This window comes from Cheilinus undulatus, linkage group 12 (assembly GCF_018320785.1).
Source record: "Cheilinus undulatus linkage group 12, ASM1832078v1, whole genome shotgun sequence".
Taxonomy (NCBI): domain Eukaryota; kingdom Metazoa; phylum Chordata; class Actinopteri; order Labriformes; family Labridae; genus Cheilinus; species Cheilinus undulatus.
This window is the reverse complement of record NC_054876.1, coordinates 562,220-581,110: the sequence shown is the minus strand read 5'-3', so window position 1 is coordinate 581,110 and position 18,891 is coordinate 562,220. Positions and strand designations below refer to the sequence as shown.

General features: G+C 39.5%; 1 protein-coding gene across 4 annotated transcripts in view; it reads right to left on the bottom strand.

Annotated features, from left to right (window-relative positions):
- Positions 1-5,000: 5,000 nt before the first annotated feature.
- LOC121518774 (RAC-beta serine/threonine-protein kinase-like) overlaps positions 5,001-18,891 on the bottom strand; it is a 40,808-nt gene continuing 26,917 nt past the window's right edge. For all 4 annotated transcript variants that reach the window (XM_041801368.1, XM_041801369.1, XM_041801367.1 and 1 more), the window contains exons 10-14: positions 17,389-17,517; positions 14,877-15,091; positions 14,706-14,793; positions 6,058-6,160; positions 5,001-5,965 (exon numbers count right to left, since the gene is read on the bottom strand). In XM_041801368.1, coding sequence (XP_041657302.1) covers positions 5,886-5,965; positions 6,058-6,160; positions 14,706-14,793; positions 14,877-15,091; positions 17,389-17,517 — 615 coding nt within the window. In that variant the 3' untranslated portion in view covers positions 5,001-5,885. The remainder of the gene's footprint in view (positions 5,966-6,057; positions 6,161-14,705; positions 14,794-14,876; positions 15,092-17,388; positions 17,518-18,891) is intronic.

Below are 18,891 nucleotides of genomic sequence, written 5' to 3'. Positions count from 1 at the left end.
GCACTCAGAAATAACAAACACTCAACATGGTATTTAAAGGGAATGTTATGTTATGTTACAGCAATACTTATGTTCGTACAGTGAAAAGGCTAATGTAGACTGCCGTTTCTTATTTTAATCTGAAAGAAACGCCTCTGTTCCTGTAGCTACTACCTGCTACCGTTCTCCTGAACTTGATGTAGCTTTTCCGCTGGTAGGTGGGTCAATGAGAGAATGAAGCAACATTTTCCAGGAAACGACCAACGCAATAACACAGGCGATTAGACACCTATTGGTGCTCCGATAGAACCCATGTAAAGTTTGACTGACTCACAGAGAACGGCAACGTCCGGTCCGGTACCGACCATAGGTACCCGAGAGTCAAAGCTGTGGGGCAGCCACAACCCAACAGGCTAAACTTAACCCCGTAAGCTTCTTCAAGGCTTTGAACACATTCAGCCATTTGTTTGTTCTGGCCAGACTACTGAAACGTCATTTAGGCTCCTCTTTACACGCCATAGTCAAGATTTAGAGGCAGCTGAATAATGCCTCAAAAAGAGGATGATGTCTGATGTCATTTACTCCAACCACAAAAGTTTAATAGACAACGTTTAAGCCCCACTTTCATGACGTCCGTTTGTTCTCACAACAGGAACCCCGCCTACACGCTCTGCCCCCGTACATGAATCAAACATCAGTGCTACAGCAGGTGTGACCATCTCTGGAACCTCCTGGTTTAAAAACAAATACTAACAGCAGTTCATAGTTCACACACATTTGTGATAAGTGAAATAGACTTAGAGCAATTCAAAAGCACAGAAAGCATCCAAACACCAACATGTGTCCAAAAAACAAATTCCTTATTTTTCACATGAAAACAGTTACATGGTCTGCATGCAGATATTATGAGGAAAAACTGGTATTGGCAGCAGGGGCGTAGCACAGGGGGGAAAGGGGTACTGATTACCCAGGCCCAAGAGCCTGCAATGAAAAGTGTGTTTTCATCTATTTACTTACTGTCATGGCATCAAAAGCAACAACATGAATGGGTCAACAGACTGAAATTTGTATCAAATAGTAAAATAAACACTCCCTTAAAAATGTCTGAATGTTATGGTGCTGCGAAACAATGCAAGTAAATTCAATGCAATCACAGTGAAAATATTGTGCATGAATGGGGTAATAATGCTTCAAAAATTCATTAACATGCATATATACAGTGCTTAACAAATGTATTAGACCACCACCCAAAGTAAGGTTTATGCCACAGCTGCCCTAAATTAACAGCATTGCTAATTACCAAAATCATTTCTTATGTTTCTGCAATGGTTAATACAGCAATATGTAGAAGCTCTGTAACCCAAATGATATTTTTAATGCTAAAATTGAATTATTATTGTTATCCATGGATTTTCAAATTTACTGATTTTCAAAAAAACCTGAAAAATAGTAAAGTACATTAATATTTCTTGATGAATATGTCCAATTTTAGTTATTTAATTGCATTCCTGAACAGAAAAATGAGTTTTAGTGGTTGAATGTTATGCTTGATTCATTTCTGACTTCTCAGAGAAGCCCAGTGAGCCGGCTCAAATTTGGGTGAATTCACTTTGAAATTCCTCATTCCTGTTCAAAATAATATAACGTGGAGAGTTCATTGAAAGTGAAAGAGTCCGCTTTAAAGCACTTCATGATGCTGGATGGTCTCTGAGACAAACAGGGAAAGACATAAAGTGTTCTCACAGTGTGGTCAAGTCTGCTTTGGAGTCAACTGCCCAGACTGGTACTTACAAAATGCACCAAGGAAGAGGCAGGAAACCAAGGAAATTGAAGCAGATGTCAGACAACTCAAGATTTGAAGTACTAGAGACAGAAGGAAGACCTCTGCTGATCTTCAGGCAAAGATGAATGCTTCTAGATCAGAGTCTGAGAAAGTCTCCAGAATGACCATAAGCAGACGACTGATGGAACAAGGCTTAAACGGAAGAATAGCTGCTAGGAAGCCATTATTGAGGCCTGCAAACATCCAGAAACACCTCAGATTTGCCAGGGAGCACAAACACCGGACTGTTGATGACTGGAAGAAGGTACTCTGGACAGATGAGTCCAAATTTGAACTCTTGGGTCAGCATCGTCGTGTTTATGTCTGCAGAAAAGCTGGAGAAGGTTTTGATGTCAGATGCATTGCACCCACAGTGAAACACGGTGGAGATTCCATTATGGTATGGGGTTCTATTTGTGGATACGGCATGGGCAAATGAGTGAAAATGGATGGTGTCATGAACAAGAACGTCTATGACAACATCTTTGTGCATCATGGAATCCCTCCTGGACTTAATCTGATTGGTCGTGGGTTCATATACCAACAAGACGACACACAAATTTACATTGCACAAATGACATACTTACACAATTTCTGTCTTTTTTCTCAAATATCTCGCGGGCCAGATGACACCTGATGGCGGGCAGGAAGTGGCCTGTGGGCCGCCATTTGGGGATGGCTGCTCTACATGCTGAACTTAGGTTTTGGAGTTATGAAGACAAAGCTGAGTAGAAAATCAAAGCAAATATGAACAGAATGATGATTTTAAACAGGGGTTGCATATTTTATACCTTTAATTTCCATAATAATAATGCTTTTCTTCCACTTGTACTCCTTTTTACTCTTCTATGATGCGTGGATGATTAGCATCAGCTTTGGATGGAGCTGTGCTTCAGTGCAGGGTGCTGTATAGGAATGAAAAGGACTATGACTGTTTGCATAATCCCAACAAAATAAAAAAGGCTAGTTAGCTAAACTTAGGAGTGTCCCAGCCTGGGTGACATATTTATATTTAAAAGCTACAATATGTAGCATCTTTGCACTGAATTATCTATATCAGAGCTGTAGAAATATTATTATTTGTATTAAATCCTTTTGTTGCATTTAGATTTTAACTGTTCTGCACTTGAAACGGTGTTTGTGTTCTGCTGGATGTTGGTACTCTTTGGATGCAGGCCTACTTTTATGAGATCATGAATGAAACCTAAGCACAGAAAAATGAACTTGTTATGGATTAAAAGCAAATAAGAGAGAATCAAAATGAAAACGTCTGATATGTCTTATGTTTCTTGCTCCCGTCTATGTTCAGCCATGACAGCATTAAAGACAGAACAAAGAACACATTTCTGGGCTGTCAGTGCTTCTTCATGGTCTGGAGCTGTTTTCACCTCCTGGTCTGGTTCAGATCACTCATGTATACTATTTCTGTTTGCTGTCAAACGATTACATTTTTTAATCCGATTAATCACAGGGTTGCTGTGGATTAATTTCAATTAATCATGGTTAAATATCATTCATTTTTTTATCTTTATTAATCACGTTTAATTTTGCATAAGCAAACAGACTCAATCTCTGACAAACATATGCTTCACGTTAATGTGGTATTTTAAGCTGGAAGTGCTTCAGTGAAAAAAAAACTCCTTCCTGCAGAATGTGCATAATACTTCATGTTGGTCGACTATTCCGTCGATTTTTTTGTACTCAAATTTCCCATAAAGAGAGCCAATGTGCTGTTTAGCATCTTCCATATCGAGTTGGTTGGTCACTACTGGATCAATGGCCCATTTGCGCATGCGCGGCAGCATGCTACACGGTAACCCTACTTGGACAAACTGCCCCGAATGCGTTGCCAGAGACGCTTCAGGGATTTTGAGTCATTCAGATGTATGTGGTAAGTCATTCTGTAGATGGGTTAATTGCGTTAAAATTTTTAATCAGATTAATCATGATGATGGATTAATCCACATTAACGCATCAATTTTGGCAGCCCTAGTAAAAATTATAATCGTGTGTTTTGTTGCAAAGTATACCAATAAAACTATGACCTTTTTAGTGCAAATCTGATCTTCCAGACATTTGGCCTGTAGTGTAGGAATGGATATACTGTGGCAAATTAAAATCAGATCTGCTGGTTGGTCTTGAGCAGTCAAGAGTTGAGACTGGACTAGGATCTGGTTTTGTACTATTATTTATACAATTAAACAAATAAATGCTAAATGCAACAATAAATGTTTGTTAAAAATGAAGTCTCTCTTTATTTAAGTTCAAAATTTTAAATTGTGAACCATGAAGAAAAAACTGTTCATTTTCATCTGTGTGAACTCAGATTGAGCCGTTTTTGAGTCATCTTGTTCGTACAATATATGAGTCTGATTAGCTCAGCTGTTGGAGCAGGATGCTAAGGTTCAGTCCCAAGAAAGCCCTTGCCTTGTGTCAGTATGTTATGGTCTTTTTGTTTTATACAAACATTTAATAAAAACATGCTCCCAGGGGCAGAAGTAAGAATAAATATGGGACTAAATCTTACAGTCCTCATCACGCTGCTCCGCTTCTGATCCAGACGCAGGACTGATTCATTTTAGCCTACAACCCTTCCACCCCAGTTTTCATCTACAGAAAGACACCGCCCCCGCCCCCAAAGACGTATTATCATCTTTCATGATCAAGGAAAGTGTTTTGAGTGCAATTGTGACATGCAGTTTTAATGTTATTTTTAAACAATCTTCAGACGGGCCATGTTCTTAATATCCGCTCCTCCTAGGGAGATGTCCTAAGTAATCTGGAACTGAAATGTAGCACAGTTTCAATGTCCTGGACATTCTAAACACAGTGAAGGAACAGAGCTACTCAAAGCCAGGAAGATTTAAGAACATGAACATAATATATTTAATCAGGAGTAGTTAATGTTGAAAATGTAACGCTTGGTAATTCTCCACTGACAAGGTGAAAGGTAAATAGTTAATAAAAGGGGAAATACTGCATTTTTAGAGATGCATATAGCAAAGTTATAATGAATCTGAGAAATACTAAATGAGCTTTGAAGGCTAACATATGGTTCAACTCAAAATAAGAATGTTTCTGAAGCACAATATTTCAGTTTGATGCGAGGCCTGGCTACCCTTGTCTAAAAACAAACACATGAATGTTTTGTTTTTGCTACACTGAGATTAAAAAGGTCAACCCCACTATCAGACATCATATAGTAGTATAGTAGAAGTATATTTCAATCAGTCAATCAATCGATCTTTATTTGTATAGCGCCAATTCATAACAAACATCATCTCAAGACATTTAACAAAGACCAGGTCTAGACCATTATTTACAAAGACCCAACATTTATCCACCATGAGCATTTATCTTGGCAGCATTTAGCATAATTACATTGGCAAGGAAAAACTGCCCTTGGCAGGCAGAAACCTCCAGCAGAACCAGACTCATGTTTAGCAGATATCTCCAAATGTGTTCAACTTGGGGTTGAGAAAGTGTTTTGTCAGACACACAAAAAAAGCTCATGCTGTCAATGGCACACTGAACTAACTACAGACATACAATTAGCTACCATGTTCTAAACAAAGGACATCTACATACACACCTAACAAAAAAAAAATACTCTCTCCCTCATGTGTAGACCTGTTACAATTGATAACAGCTAATTTATAAATATAATGGAAAGCATCTGGAAAATCTTTAGGGAACCACAAGGGTTTTAGTAAGACATAAAAGGATAGTGTTTTAAGAATTGCTGAGGTTTGCAGCCTGAAAGAGCAGCGGTAGTATTTAAGGCCATTAAATGTGCTACAAATTCCTGATACATGATGGATCTTGGATATTCTAAAGTTTGGCTGACCTGTGACCATTGGAGGTACTTCAGTTTGATACGGTAGAGTCAGTAAAGCCAAGCTTTGTCTGTAGTGTAGATGAAACGGGGCTTCTCCAGAACAATACAGCCCCACGTTGAGGCACTTAGAGATCCCGATGGGACTAAAACCTTATCAAGATAGAGGTAAAGGGCATGCTACAGATGAAACGGTAGCCCTTATGTCATTTACTTGTGATGATGGTTGTCTATGGGAGAGAGATACTTTTACTCTCTTATGCTAGCAGAATAGGAGAACTGTGGGAAATGTGCTTGCTGGCCTGGGTCCTCACAGTCCACACTGTGATCTGTAAAAACAAGACAAGAGTCAGTTGTGTCAATTCTCCCCCAGTGCTGGCTTATCCAGAACTAAAAGCTCTTTCAGACAGAGGATACTTACACTTGTCTGGAGGAGTGAGAGTGATAGTCTGGGCAGTGAACTCCTCATCAAAGTAGCGCGTGTCTGTTTCTGATGTCACTTGTGGTCTGAAGAGTGGTGTGAGCTGACAGTGGAAAGGAAGAATGTTAGTAAACTGTTATTAAAGGTATGGAATGGATGCAAAACGCTATAATATTATAAACTGACTGTAAGTGGACGAGTGTCTGTGGTGAGACCAGCTAGCTTACAGCCTGGGCACAGGTGGTTCAAAAATATCTCAGACCATGGCTTTATCATTCTCAGTTAAATTCCTCGAGAACCTTGGGTTTTGAAAACATAAACATGAAACATGGCAATACTCAAAGAGGTGACTCCGTTTACACTACGGAGGTTGTCACAGTTCATACAGAGAGATATTAGCAGTGACTCTTTTTTCTCCATAATAATATTTATATGGAAATATATACGTTACATATTTCCATTTTCCTTGTTTTTTACATTCAACAAAAGAAAAATTAAATTAAATTAAATATAATTATATGAAGAGTAGAGTTCCACGGTACCTTGTTTGACATGTGGAGTTTGTACAGTTGTAAAATATGCCATACAAATAAATAACTATTTAAAAAATGAATGTTAACACAGAAGGCATACACTCCCCTCCAAAGGTATTAAAATGGTGGGCCCAATTCCCTTATTTTTGCTGTACACTACAAACATTTGGGTTTGACATCAAAAGATGAATATGAGACAGGATATCAACATTTCAGCTTTTATTTGATACACCACTTAAAAGATAGGACCTTTTGTATGAACCCACCCATTTCTCATGTGAGCCAAAGTACTGGAGCATGTTACTGAAAGGTGTGTTTTATTGCCCAGGTGTGTCCTGTTACATTGATCATTCACACAATAAATAGTGCTAAATGTCTACACTCAGTTTCAGATCTGTGTTTTGCCCCGTGCAGACTGCAATTATAGTTAGAAGTGTAACCAACATGAAAACCAGAGAGCTGTCTATGGGTGAAAAACAAGCGATTGGGAAGGTGAGAAAAGATGGAAAACCAATCAGAGCCACTGCACCAACACTGGCCACAGCCAGTACAACCATTAGGACAGGAGTCAGCTGAAAGAAGCTGGTCTTAACAAATGAACTGTTCTGTTGGACACACTAGAAGCAACTGTCAAAAATGACACCAAGGTTTCAAACAAAAGGGCGACAGTAGGAGGCTAACGGACCGAGAAAACTTTAAACACCACTCAGGAGTTCAGATTTTCCAAACACTATTATTTCTGATTTTTTTTCATTTAAATCGCAAGAAGTTTAACTCCATCCATGAATTTACATATTTCAGTCAGTTTATCTGTCATGGGCAGATAAATTTGCAGGTCATCAGCAAAGAAATGGAATGACACATCTTGTCTTTTAAAAATGGACCCCAGAGGGAGCATATCCAAAGAAAAGAGTAGGGGGCCTAAAATGGAGCCTTGTGGGACCCCATGACATAATGGGGTCAGAGCAGAAGAGAACTGACCAAGATTGATGGAGAAAGTTCTTTTTGATAGGTATGACTGTAACCATTTCAGGACAGGACCTCTAACACAGGCACATCATTCAACACGTGATAAAAGAATCTGGTGGTCAACCTTCTCAAATGCAGCAGTCAGATCTAAAAGCCTGTCAATCTGTATGCCTAGTGAGAGAAGAGCTCTATCAATCAACAAATAATCTATTCTGCTGCTGGAGAAAAGAAGGAAGACAGACTCTTCAGGAATGAAGATCATCATGGATTGACAATACCTAGTCTGTCCATTAAAATTTTTGAAGGATTAATAGGTTTCGGATTGGAGTGATCCAGTGCTGGATTAACAGCTCAGTACAAATCACCACAAAAAATCAGTTATGTGAAATAAAATCTGGTATTAGTGACCTGGTTTTTTCTATAAAGTTTCCCAGTTTGGGGCATATACCCACATAACCACAGGTTAGTGGAAAAGCAGTCCAGAGACCACAACAAAGCGCCCTTGTGGATCTGAGTTAACCTTACTTGCCTTAAACCGAATCCTTTTGTGTTTTAATACAGATGTTCCTATGTTCTGGAGTTTGAATTTGAATGGAAGACCTGGCCTACCCAATTCTTCCTGAGTCTAATATGGCCTTTAACCCTCATGTGTGTTTCCTGAAGAAATGGTTGAATATTCTTACCCTTTTTTACTGGGCCAATTAAACCCTTCATATTTCAGGAAAAATTCCAACATCCGTGTTTTGCTGTACCAGAACTGTTTTCATTATTTAAACAGGTACAATAAACAAAAGAGAAAAATTGAAGTTCAATGATACATTGGCAATTACAAGGCATACAGTTTGGTGGGTAACCTCAACAACATAAACAAAAATGGATACAAACTTGAAAGTTAGACGGTGTCCTTTACCATAATCCTGTCCAACATCCCTAAGAACAACACAACTAAAATTAAAGCTATGTCCACACTTGTTCCTCCCTCTGAGGGAAGCTGCAGGCTGAACACTACCAGCAAAACATTCTAATTGGACACTTCAAGACACTTTTTTGGTGCAGAGCTGTTTTAATTTTGTTGTATGCAGCTCGTTTCCTTGCCAGTGCCATGCTGAAGTCTTGTTATATACTTAAAGTGCCTCCTTGCTGATTTACTTTGTGATTCCTCGCCCATCGAAGCGCAGCTTCCTGCTGCTGGAATCGGGACAAACGGGCCAGGAAGGTGCGGGGGGATTTTCTCTGGTCAGATAGGGAGGTTGGGGTCTGGTGGGCTCTCTCTCCAGCTCAGGGGGCACAGAGAGGATGTCAGGACCCATCATCTGCTTTAGCACGTCAGACATGCGCTTGACCGCGTCTTTTCCATCCCCACTGCCTCCAGGGATGTTCAAAATACTGAGATATTTTCTTTGTGAACACTTCTTGAGGTCATCAAGCTGGTCCAAAGGAGACTAATTTGAGGAATCAAATGTTTTAAGGGTGGACTCCAGTGCAGCTAATTGTTTAAAGTTCTCACCAGCCACAGATTCAAAAGAGGTAAGGCATGTCTGAAAGGAGTTCAGCGTAGCCTACAAAGAATCAACAGAGGCTTAGATCTTGAATCAGGAAAGACACATTGTTATGACTGTGAGTTGTATTATTTTTATTTAGCGTATTAATTGTATTGTGTAGTGGAGTGCTGTTGTTTTTCTCTCCTCCATCTATCTTTCTGTGCTCCTCCACTTCACGCTGCGCTGCAGGTGTGGTAGTTCCTGATTGGATGGGAGCTGAAGGCATGCACCAGTCGCTGACTGGACAAGTGCTGTGGCGTGACGGCTGGTGATTGGCTGGGAACTGACAGATAACATTTTAAAACAGACTGCAGGAGCGGAGAAGCCGACCCTCCTATCTTTCTCTCAACGTTTGTCACAGAGCAGCTCGCTTATTGTGTGTTTGGATATTGTGAATTGTGTTTGAAAATTTGTAAGCTTTAAACTAAAAGTTAAAAGTAAAAGCAGTCCCAGTAATTAGGGGAGAGTAGTTTTGATATTCGTTTTCTCCTATTTTTTGTTTATGGAGTCAGTTTAGAACTGTACATTTTCATTATTTATTGTCAGGTAAGATATTTGATTTTTATAAGAGTGTTTTATTATGTTTACTATCTCTCCCTGAGGTAACTTTTTTTACATTTAAAGAAAGAAAAGAGATAACTAAATTTGGTTTTGTGGACTGCAACCTTGTTTCCTGTTTTTGTGCTGGGTCATCTTGGGAGTAAGACAGGAGTGGTCACCTTTTATGTTAGTGTTTTCTAGTATCCCCTAAGCTGGGCGTAACAACATCTTCTCTGAGCTTGGGCCTCTGTTTTTCAAATAGTACATGAAGTTGAGCCACAGAGATGTGTGCACTAGTTGCATCTACTTCCTGTGGCTTTGTTTTCAGAGGGAAGTTGCTAGCTGTAATGATGCTAGCTTTCCTGCTGCACTCATAGCTGTGTGAGTCCCTGGAGTTTGAGTGGTGCTTGCTTGTTTGTTGACCTTTGAAATACTCATCTTGCACAAAAATCTTTACACTGGGTCTTTAAGAAGAGATAATGTTAATAATCTGACTCAAAGGTGTGATAAAACACAAGTGGAATAACAAGTGAACTTGAAGCCTTCTCTAGCACATCTTCCATGCCAACCAGAAGTCCATCACCACTTACTCTTCAAAGTTTTTTTCCACCTTTATGTGTCAGATTCTGCTGGCCTCAGCCAAGCCTTTGGAGCACAGGAATATTTAAGGGCAGCCATTGTGTGCATAAAAACTAGTGCTGTCAGGGGATTGAAAAATAATCTAAGTAGGGCTGCAGTAATGGATTCTTTTGTAATCGAGTACTCTATCGATTCTTCTGGCAATTAATCGAGTACTCTAATAAGAAATATTGCATTTTTTAATCAATCACTTTTGCTTTTTTAAGAGAAGTAGAACTAGACAAATTAGTAAAGAAGCTGTGTCCCTTAAATAAATGACTTCTATATTAAAAATTAGTATTAAGAGGTTCTTTAAAATAAATATATTTTACAAAGTGCAATGAAGTTCTGATGACAGTTTACATTTATTAAAGTTACAAGAAAAGGAAGTTGAATGATGACATTAGATTTTGCCGTATTTGGAGTTTTAGGGATTCTCTCCCAGGAATTTTTTGGTGCTTAAACTTTATTTCTTCATTGTAGTTTATTTTTATTTCCAATTTGCCATTAAAGTAAGGGGACACTTCATCATTTTAACATCCTCTACTTTATGCTTGAATGTAATAGCTCACATTCTAGCCAGAATAAAGCTCCATCATTCACACAGAGGTCTGATGATGTCTGAAAGGTGAACCTTTAGATTACAGGAATATGGTCTATTCTTCACAGGGTGTCGACCATAAAAATCTGACCTTTTAAGACCATCCACTGACACGGAGAACACATTTAAAGGGATAAAGCTGCTTCTATGACCTGCTGAATCCTGACCGTATGATGATGAACTTTGACCTATTTAGTCTCAGTCACTGTCTGGGGCTATAGCCTGTTTCTATTTAATTGGAGTCAATTTATTATCAATATAAGTCTCATCAAATCATTTGGGATGCTGAAACTTTTTGAAAAATATGCTGTAAATCAAGACATCAGTGCGCTGAATTTAAATGATTTATAATTTAATGCAGACAGAGAGAGAGACAGAGCGAGGGAAAGCACCAAAACAGGACTTGAATAGTGAAGCCTGGCTGTCTTCTGTGAAACAGTTGGGTCAATCAGAAAAGTTTATGAAATGAAAGTCTGCAGACACAAACTGAGCGCTGTCTCACACCAGAGAGTCATGCAGGCAGTGCGTAAACTCGGAGATCTGCGTAGCGTATCTGCTCAATATTACAGCGTGGACGTATATGGATACAGGACAGATTTAAGCAAAGCCTTAAGGAATTTTTTTAATCAAATTACCCGAATAATTCGAGGAATCATTTCAGCCCTGTAAGTAATTACAGGCTTTGTATTGAATTAACTGTGATTAACAGCATACATGGATAATATGAGCAGGACGGCAATCCTGTTTGAAATTGGTTATATATTGAAATGTATTTATGATAATTTGTTGCCAATATCTTTTGCTCTAAGTCTCCACAGGCTCTCTTCCTCATCTTTTTGTCTCACCGTCGCTTCATTGGTGTTTTGTTTTGTTCTCAAAGTTCTGTTTTCATTTCTCAAGAACAATTTTTCTATATACGCAAGGAAGTGAAGGAAGGTTCTTGTTATTCTTTGTTAAGAAACGAATAATGTCTTTATGAGCAGCATCAGACGTTCTTACAAAACTGGAGTAAACTTTTAAACAGGAGTCTGCACATCAGCTGATGATTTCACCTTTCTTGGTAGTATTCCTGCACACTTACAGCAGATGACTGTGCTTGTCTGTGTGTGTCTGTTTGTGTGTGTGTGCTCTGGCGAAGAGGGCAGGAAGGAGAAGAGATGGACTATAGGTTATCTTATTAATCAATCCTGGATGGTAGGTACCTTTCAGAGGTAGAAAACAATAATTATAAAACACCACAAGATGTGTGACTTGTTTTTTCATCCAGTTTACAAAGGTACAGTGGAGAAATGTCGAAAACAATGATGTAATGACGTCAGTGCAATTAATTAGCATTAAACCTTTCTGTTATCATGTTAGGTTTCTGTGATTAATAATCAACATTAACAGGTTATTTTGCCAGCACTAATACAAACAAATTAAAGCAAGCACATAAAGGAACCATGCTTACTGAGGCATACTCATTTCATTGGAATAAAATTAGTGTGAACGGTAGCATTTTATGAACTGATAAATTAAAAAAATAAATAAATTCATGTGTAGGCTGCCCAATTTTGCAATGAATCCTGGGTAATGATGTTATAGGGATGCATTATTCTTTTTCTTATGTTTTTTTTTAAATGTGGCCACCTTGATCTTAAGTGACACTCCACAGAAAGAACAGTGCATCCATATAAAATTACTACCCACATCCCACCACCAGATGGCGATGTCTCCCAAAATTTGGCATGGAAATCTTACTACTATAATTACAGAGATGTCTGGATTTCTGTCTGGATTTGCAAACCTCCCTGTTGCTCCAACTGCTATTCATACCTCTCAGAGGACTTCTTGGGTATACTTGTTTAAAACTGGAACCATGACTAAATAAAACTAATAAAAAAACTAAATTTTCCATAAAATCTACAATTAAAGTGCTGTTTTTGGCTTCACTTTGTTCCCCCTCATGTCCCCATCCACCAACACGGCTGATGTGCTGACGTACGGTGAGTGTATTGCGTCATGTCCTGTTTGTGTGGTTGCTCTGTTGTCGTGTTTCCCTGCATGTCGATCGGCATGTTCATTTTTTCACTCTTTCCACTACTAATCACTCCTGTTTCAGAGCTGTTGTGCATTTAGGCTTACATAAAGTTAACTACAAGCCCCCTAGCAGTTTAGCAGCTTTTCTCTTAGCCTCCCTCTTTTACCACAACTCAGCCTAGCTTAGCCTCACCTTCTCTGTCTGCTTCTGCCTCTCCTATGGCCCTATGATTTCTGCATCAACGGAATCTACTATTTAATGCAGAAATTGCAGAAAGTGACTGAGGCAGACAGAAATGTTGTTGTTTTTAGAAAGAGGAATGCATAATTAGGGTATATATTCCAGGGGATCACAAAAGCATGGCACAATTTGTGCCTCACTTCACAAACACCCATCTGAGTTGTTTTACCTCACTTCACCGAAAAGTCATGGAGAGAGTGAGGGGTGTGTGTGTGTGTGTGTGTGAGGCACACAGCTGTGAATTCAGGCTTAACTGAAGACATTCTCACCCCTCAAACTCGAGTCAGACAGACTTGAGCCTTTACGAAGTCCTGTAGTCTATACGATGTCATATTCAAGCATCACTTAGCTCAATAATTCCTCCTGTAGATAGTGTAGTTCCCTTTGGTTGCTTAAAGAGCCAACATGCGTCTGCATGAACATAGTGGTCTAATATGAGGCAGACAGACAGACAGCGAGGATGAAGGGAGATGAAGAAAGAACCATTACAGTCAGAAGTAAAACAATGCAGCATCAAACTGCATGGACTGTTACAGACTGAGAGAGTAAAGAAAAGTTTAGGTAACAGGTTTACTTTTAACCATTTAACTTTATTATGACCTTCTTATTAAGTTACTGTCCTCTGTGTTTGAGAGAACAGAAGGATTTCTTTATTTACATTATAAACATCAGGTTAGACCCAGTGTGATTATACACGTGGATGTGTCTTAAATGTTGGAAATATCTGACTGTTACACTGGTTAGTTGTTTTATATCCAAAAATTTTTTTCTACTTGTCTTCTGTGTTGAATGACGTAGCAAACTTGCCTCTGGCAACATGGCGATGACACCGATGTCTGGCCGGCAAGCCAGACTTCTGTCACGTACTATGTCTGTGCTTAGTGATATGTGAATTTGGATCATAAATCGATTTATTCAAATTAATCTTATGTAATCCTTGTGCTTGTTAGTCTGAAATGCCACCTATTTTTCATCTACTTGTATTTCCTTATGTGGCTGATTTGCCTCTATTAACATGGTGGCGAAACACGGAGAAAACAACGAAAAAGACATTCAGTTCAAGTGAATTTCTGTATTGGAAGACAAGATATGGATGGCGGCAATTTTACGACTTCCAGTGTGAAATGGAGGTCCTCGGCTGCATCCAGGTCCTCTTGGAAATTTGGGGTTGAACGGAAAATGGGTTTGAGCTTGTACAGTGCTTTTCTAGTCACCTAACTACTCAAAGGTCTTTTACTCTACAGGTCACACCTACCCATCTTCACCCACTTACTCCACCTTCATACATTAACAGCAGAGGTTGTCACAGAGAATTGGGCATCAGTATTAACTAATCCCATTCAAACATTTCCATACACATTAACACACCACCAACGTGGCAGTGGGAGCAAATTGGGGTTAAGTGTTTTTCCCAGGGAGACATCGACATGTGACTTCAGGAGCTGGGGACTTAACCCTTGACTTTCTGATTGAGAGATGGAAGACTCTACCAACTGACCCACAGTTGCTCAATTTTAACTAAAAGCCAGCCATGATCATTTGTTGTAGTGACCAGGGAAAATTCATATTGGCTAATGACATCTTACCTTCTTTAGCACCACATCCTGCCAGTTGATGGTGATGAAAAACTTGTGATTCATTACTTCTTTGGCATCATTGGGACCTCCACCTAACCTGTCAGTCCAAACAAGATCTTGTAAGAGTCTGGTAATGAAGTAACCCCCCCCCAAAAAAAAACCCTCAGTACTGTCAAATACCTCTGCTTAGGGTCTTTCTTGAGCAGGCCTGCAAGCAGGGACTTGGCCTCAGGTGATAAGTTCCTGGGGAAGCGAATCTCCTCCATGAGGATGAGCTCAAACAGGCGTTCATGGTCCTGGTTGTAGAAAGGTAGACGACCACACATCATCTCATACATGACCACACCAAGACCCCACCAGTCCACAGACCGGCCGTAGTCATTATCTTCTAGGACCTAAGGAAGAGACATTTGTTTAGTTCAGATTTATGAGAATGGCTGGATAGTCGACTTTCAGTACGAAGTCTGAATGTACAGTGAGTTCAGAGAGTATTCAGACCCCCTTTACTTTATTCAATTTTGTAATGCTGCAGCCAGTGTTGCAGTACTCAGGTCCAGGACTTGGACTTTCGTCAGACTCAAGTCTAGATTTGGAGGAAACAAAACTCGACTTGGATTAGAGCACTGATGACTCGGATTTGGACTCGAGTTTTAACTACATCAGGACTCAAAGATAAAGAGGATCACGTAATTTTTTTTTCATAAAGATGGTTTTATTCTGTCATATTTTCTTTTGCTTTTGTGTGTGCATAACCCTTATAATGGATCGTTCATGCAGCACTCGCATGTGCGTTCACCTGCATTCGCGTTCATGTATGTCTAACCTGCGGTCTGTCAAAACAACCAGAGGAGAGAGAGAGGAGGAGCGGGCGCATCTCGGTGTGTGAAGCAGTGTAACAGAGAGAGAAGCTGATAGGTTGATAAGTAGCTTAAACCTGTAGCTCTATCTGTATTCCAGATGAAATTAAACTAAAATGCTGTTGGCCTACCCTTGAATTGCTGAAAATCTGCATCAGCTGCTCAGACTGGTCATATTAGCTGTTGTTGCTGCTGTTGAGAAATCCTCCTCAGTCTTGGACAGAGAGTCATAAAAACTCTTAAACCTTGTGGTCAGTCCCGTTGGTTAAAAATATTAATCCAACTTTGATTTCCTTGATAACATCAGCGATACAACGCTGATTAGCAAGCTTAAACAACATGTCATACTGTAAAATTATGATGTGTTTAATGACAGTTCAGACTTAAGAGCATTGAAGGGGGATGAAGTTAAAATCTTTGAATGATGTTCAAATGGCACATAGTGAAAATTGGTATTTTACTTTTAAGTGAGAGATCTGATTGAATGAAGTCCTTCATAAGGAGAAATGTACACTTAAAATCCCTATCTCAGGCTTTTCTAACAAAAATGTGTGCCCCTGGCCTGTCCACAAACCCTAAAGTACCAGAACCCCTCCTTTTCCACCTTTCAGAAAATGTGTGCTGAAACAAGCTGTTCTCAGATTTTCCCCCCATGATGTCATGTGGGGAGTAAGCCCCGGCCCATGGTTAGGTTGGCTTGAAGAAAGTTCCGCCAATTCCAATTCCATTAAGCCACATCCATTTCCTGAGGGGTGAAGTCAGGGGCAGGGTCAGACAGCTCAGTAACATTTAAAGCTACAGACACAGAAACAGCTCGTTCTGAGCAGGGCTGAAACAGAGAAACCCTTTCGACATACAAAAATCCAACACTGGAGTGTTTTTTTTTTTTTCAGCAGTAAACTTCACAGGCATGTTTTGAGTACCTCTGAGACCGATATAAACTTGTCTAAAAGGGTCAAATATGTCCACTTCAATAATAAGTATAAAATAGATGTAAAGCATGACTTCAGTTAATAACCAAGTACTACCCAAGGGCTATTAAAAGTCAGGGAGACCCATGCTGGTATTTTGCTCACTGAAGGTAGAGTCAGCCGATCAGAGTAGACAGTTATGGTCCGAGATGGAGAACTAAATTAAACCAAAAGCTATCTTTTGTGGCTTCAACTCATGAGGGTTTTATGACTATTTTCAATTTTTGGTACCTATATTCTTATATTAATATGTTTGTTTTTAACTTCTAAATGGATTTTTACATCATTTTTCATCCATGGAATCATTCAAAAATGTTCATGTAATCCATTTTTGTTGGTGATGAATATACTTTTATGTGTAATCTGTTAAATCTGACAATCTGATTATCAATCTGGCTTTTTGAGTGATTTGATACAATTTTGAGTGAGCTGCACATAAAATAAAAAAGTTTTTAAAAACCATATCTTGGACTCTGGTGGGACTTTGACACTAAGTTTGCTGGAGTAACCTAACACACTTTCAAGGATTTAAATTATTTCTTTTTCTTGTGGGATTATCGAGGATGCATTTTCAGGAGGGTTTTTTCTTCTTACCACACGCGAGTCAACAGCTTCCCTTTCTGTTCTTTTCTGAAGTACAGCAGGCACACTTAAACAAAGGGGGGTTGGTTAGAGCAGTAGAGATATGTTGTGCTCCGAGTTCTCGCAGCCTGTGGTGACAGGAAACCACGAACCCTAACACTACAGCATGTACGAGTGAGGAGCTGCAGACTGAAGTCAGACAGGATTAAAACAGTCCTTGTAACTTTTCAATACTCAGTACCTTATCCTGAATCTCATAACAAATCTCAAACTGCCACGTACCTCTGGTGCCAGATACTCAGGAGTTCCACAGAAAGTTTTCATGGTAGCATCAGGGGTAATCCCCTCTTTACAAAGACCAAAATCTGTGATTTTGATGTGGCCATCCTTGTCCAGCATCAAATTCTCAAGCTGAGGAAGAATACAACAACACACATATTAGATGCAAGGCTCATGATCACGGACAAATGGACATAGAGAACTAGGTTTTTACCAAATGTGCACACTTCTATTTATGTTTGCAACAAAGTGCCAGTGACTACAGGTCCCAGGAGCTAGCTCATGCATTACAAAGATTCCTTGCCCATTTGTCTGTTTCTATTGAACATGAAGACCAGTAAAAATTTGCCAATTAAGTCTGCAAATGTTGAAAAGGCCATATAAACTTTACACAGGTGTAAATTAGATACCATACCTCTTCTTATTAATAGAACAGTAAACCTGTCTGCCATGTGTTTGTGTTTTCAACTAAGATTGTCACTTTACCACAGGTCCTTGACTATTGTACAACCTCTCCACTTTCATAAAGCCACCTTTTTGTGCTTTCAGACAGGTACTGATGTGATCTGTTGCTCCTGAGATGCACAAGCTGACTAAAACGGCTCCAAAGTTTTGAACAGTCCAGCCAAGGTATCTTATACACACGTGGACAAAATTGTTGGTACCCCTCTGCTAATGAAAGAAAAACCCACAACAGTCACAGAAATAACTTAAATCTGACAAAAGTAATAATAAATAAAAATTCAATGAAAATTAACCAATGAAAATCAGACATTGCTTTTGAACTGTGGTTCAACAGAATTATCTTAAAAAACAAACTCATGGAACTGGCCTGGACAAAAATGATGGTACCCTTAACTTAATATTTTGTTGCACAGACTTGAGGCAATCACTGCAATCAAACGATTTCTGTAACTCTCAGTGAGACTTCTGCACCTCTCAACAGGTATTTTGGCCCACTCCTCATGAGCAAACTGCTCCAGTTGTCTCAGGTTTGAAGGGTGCCTTCTCCAGACGGCATGTCCAATGTTTTGCTCTTAGCCATTCTTGGCTGTGTGTTTTGGGTCATTATCCTGTTGCAAGACCCATGACCTGCGACTAAGACCAAGCTTTCTGACACTGGGCTGCACATTTCTCTCTAGAATACATTGACAGTCTTGAGATTTCATTGTACCCTGTACAGATTCAAGACACCCTGTGCCAGATGCAGCAAAGCAGCCCCAGAACATAACAGAGCCTCCTCCATGTTTCACAGTAGGGACAGTGTTCTTTTCTTGGTATGCTTCATTTTTGCGTCTGTGAACATAGAACTGATGTGCCTTGCCAAAAAGTTCCAGTTTTGTCTCGTCTGTCCATAGGACATTCTCCCAGAAGCTTTGTGGCTTGTCAACATGCAGTTTGGCAAATTCCAGTCTGGCTTTTTTATGATTTGTTTTCAACAGTGGTGTCCTCCTTGGTCGTCTCCCATGAAGTCCACTTTGGCTCAAACAACGACGGATGGTGCGA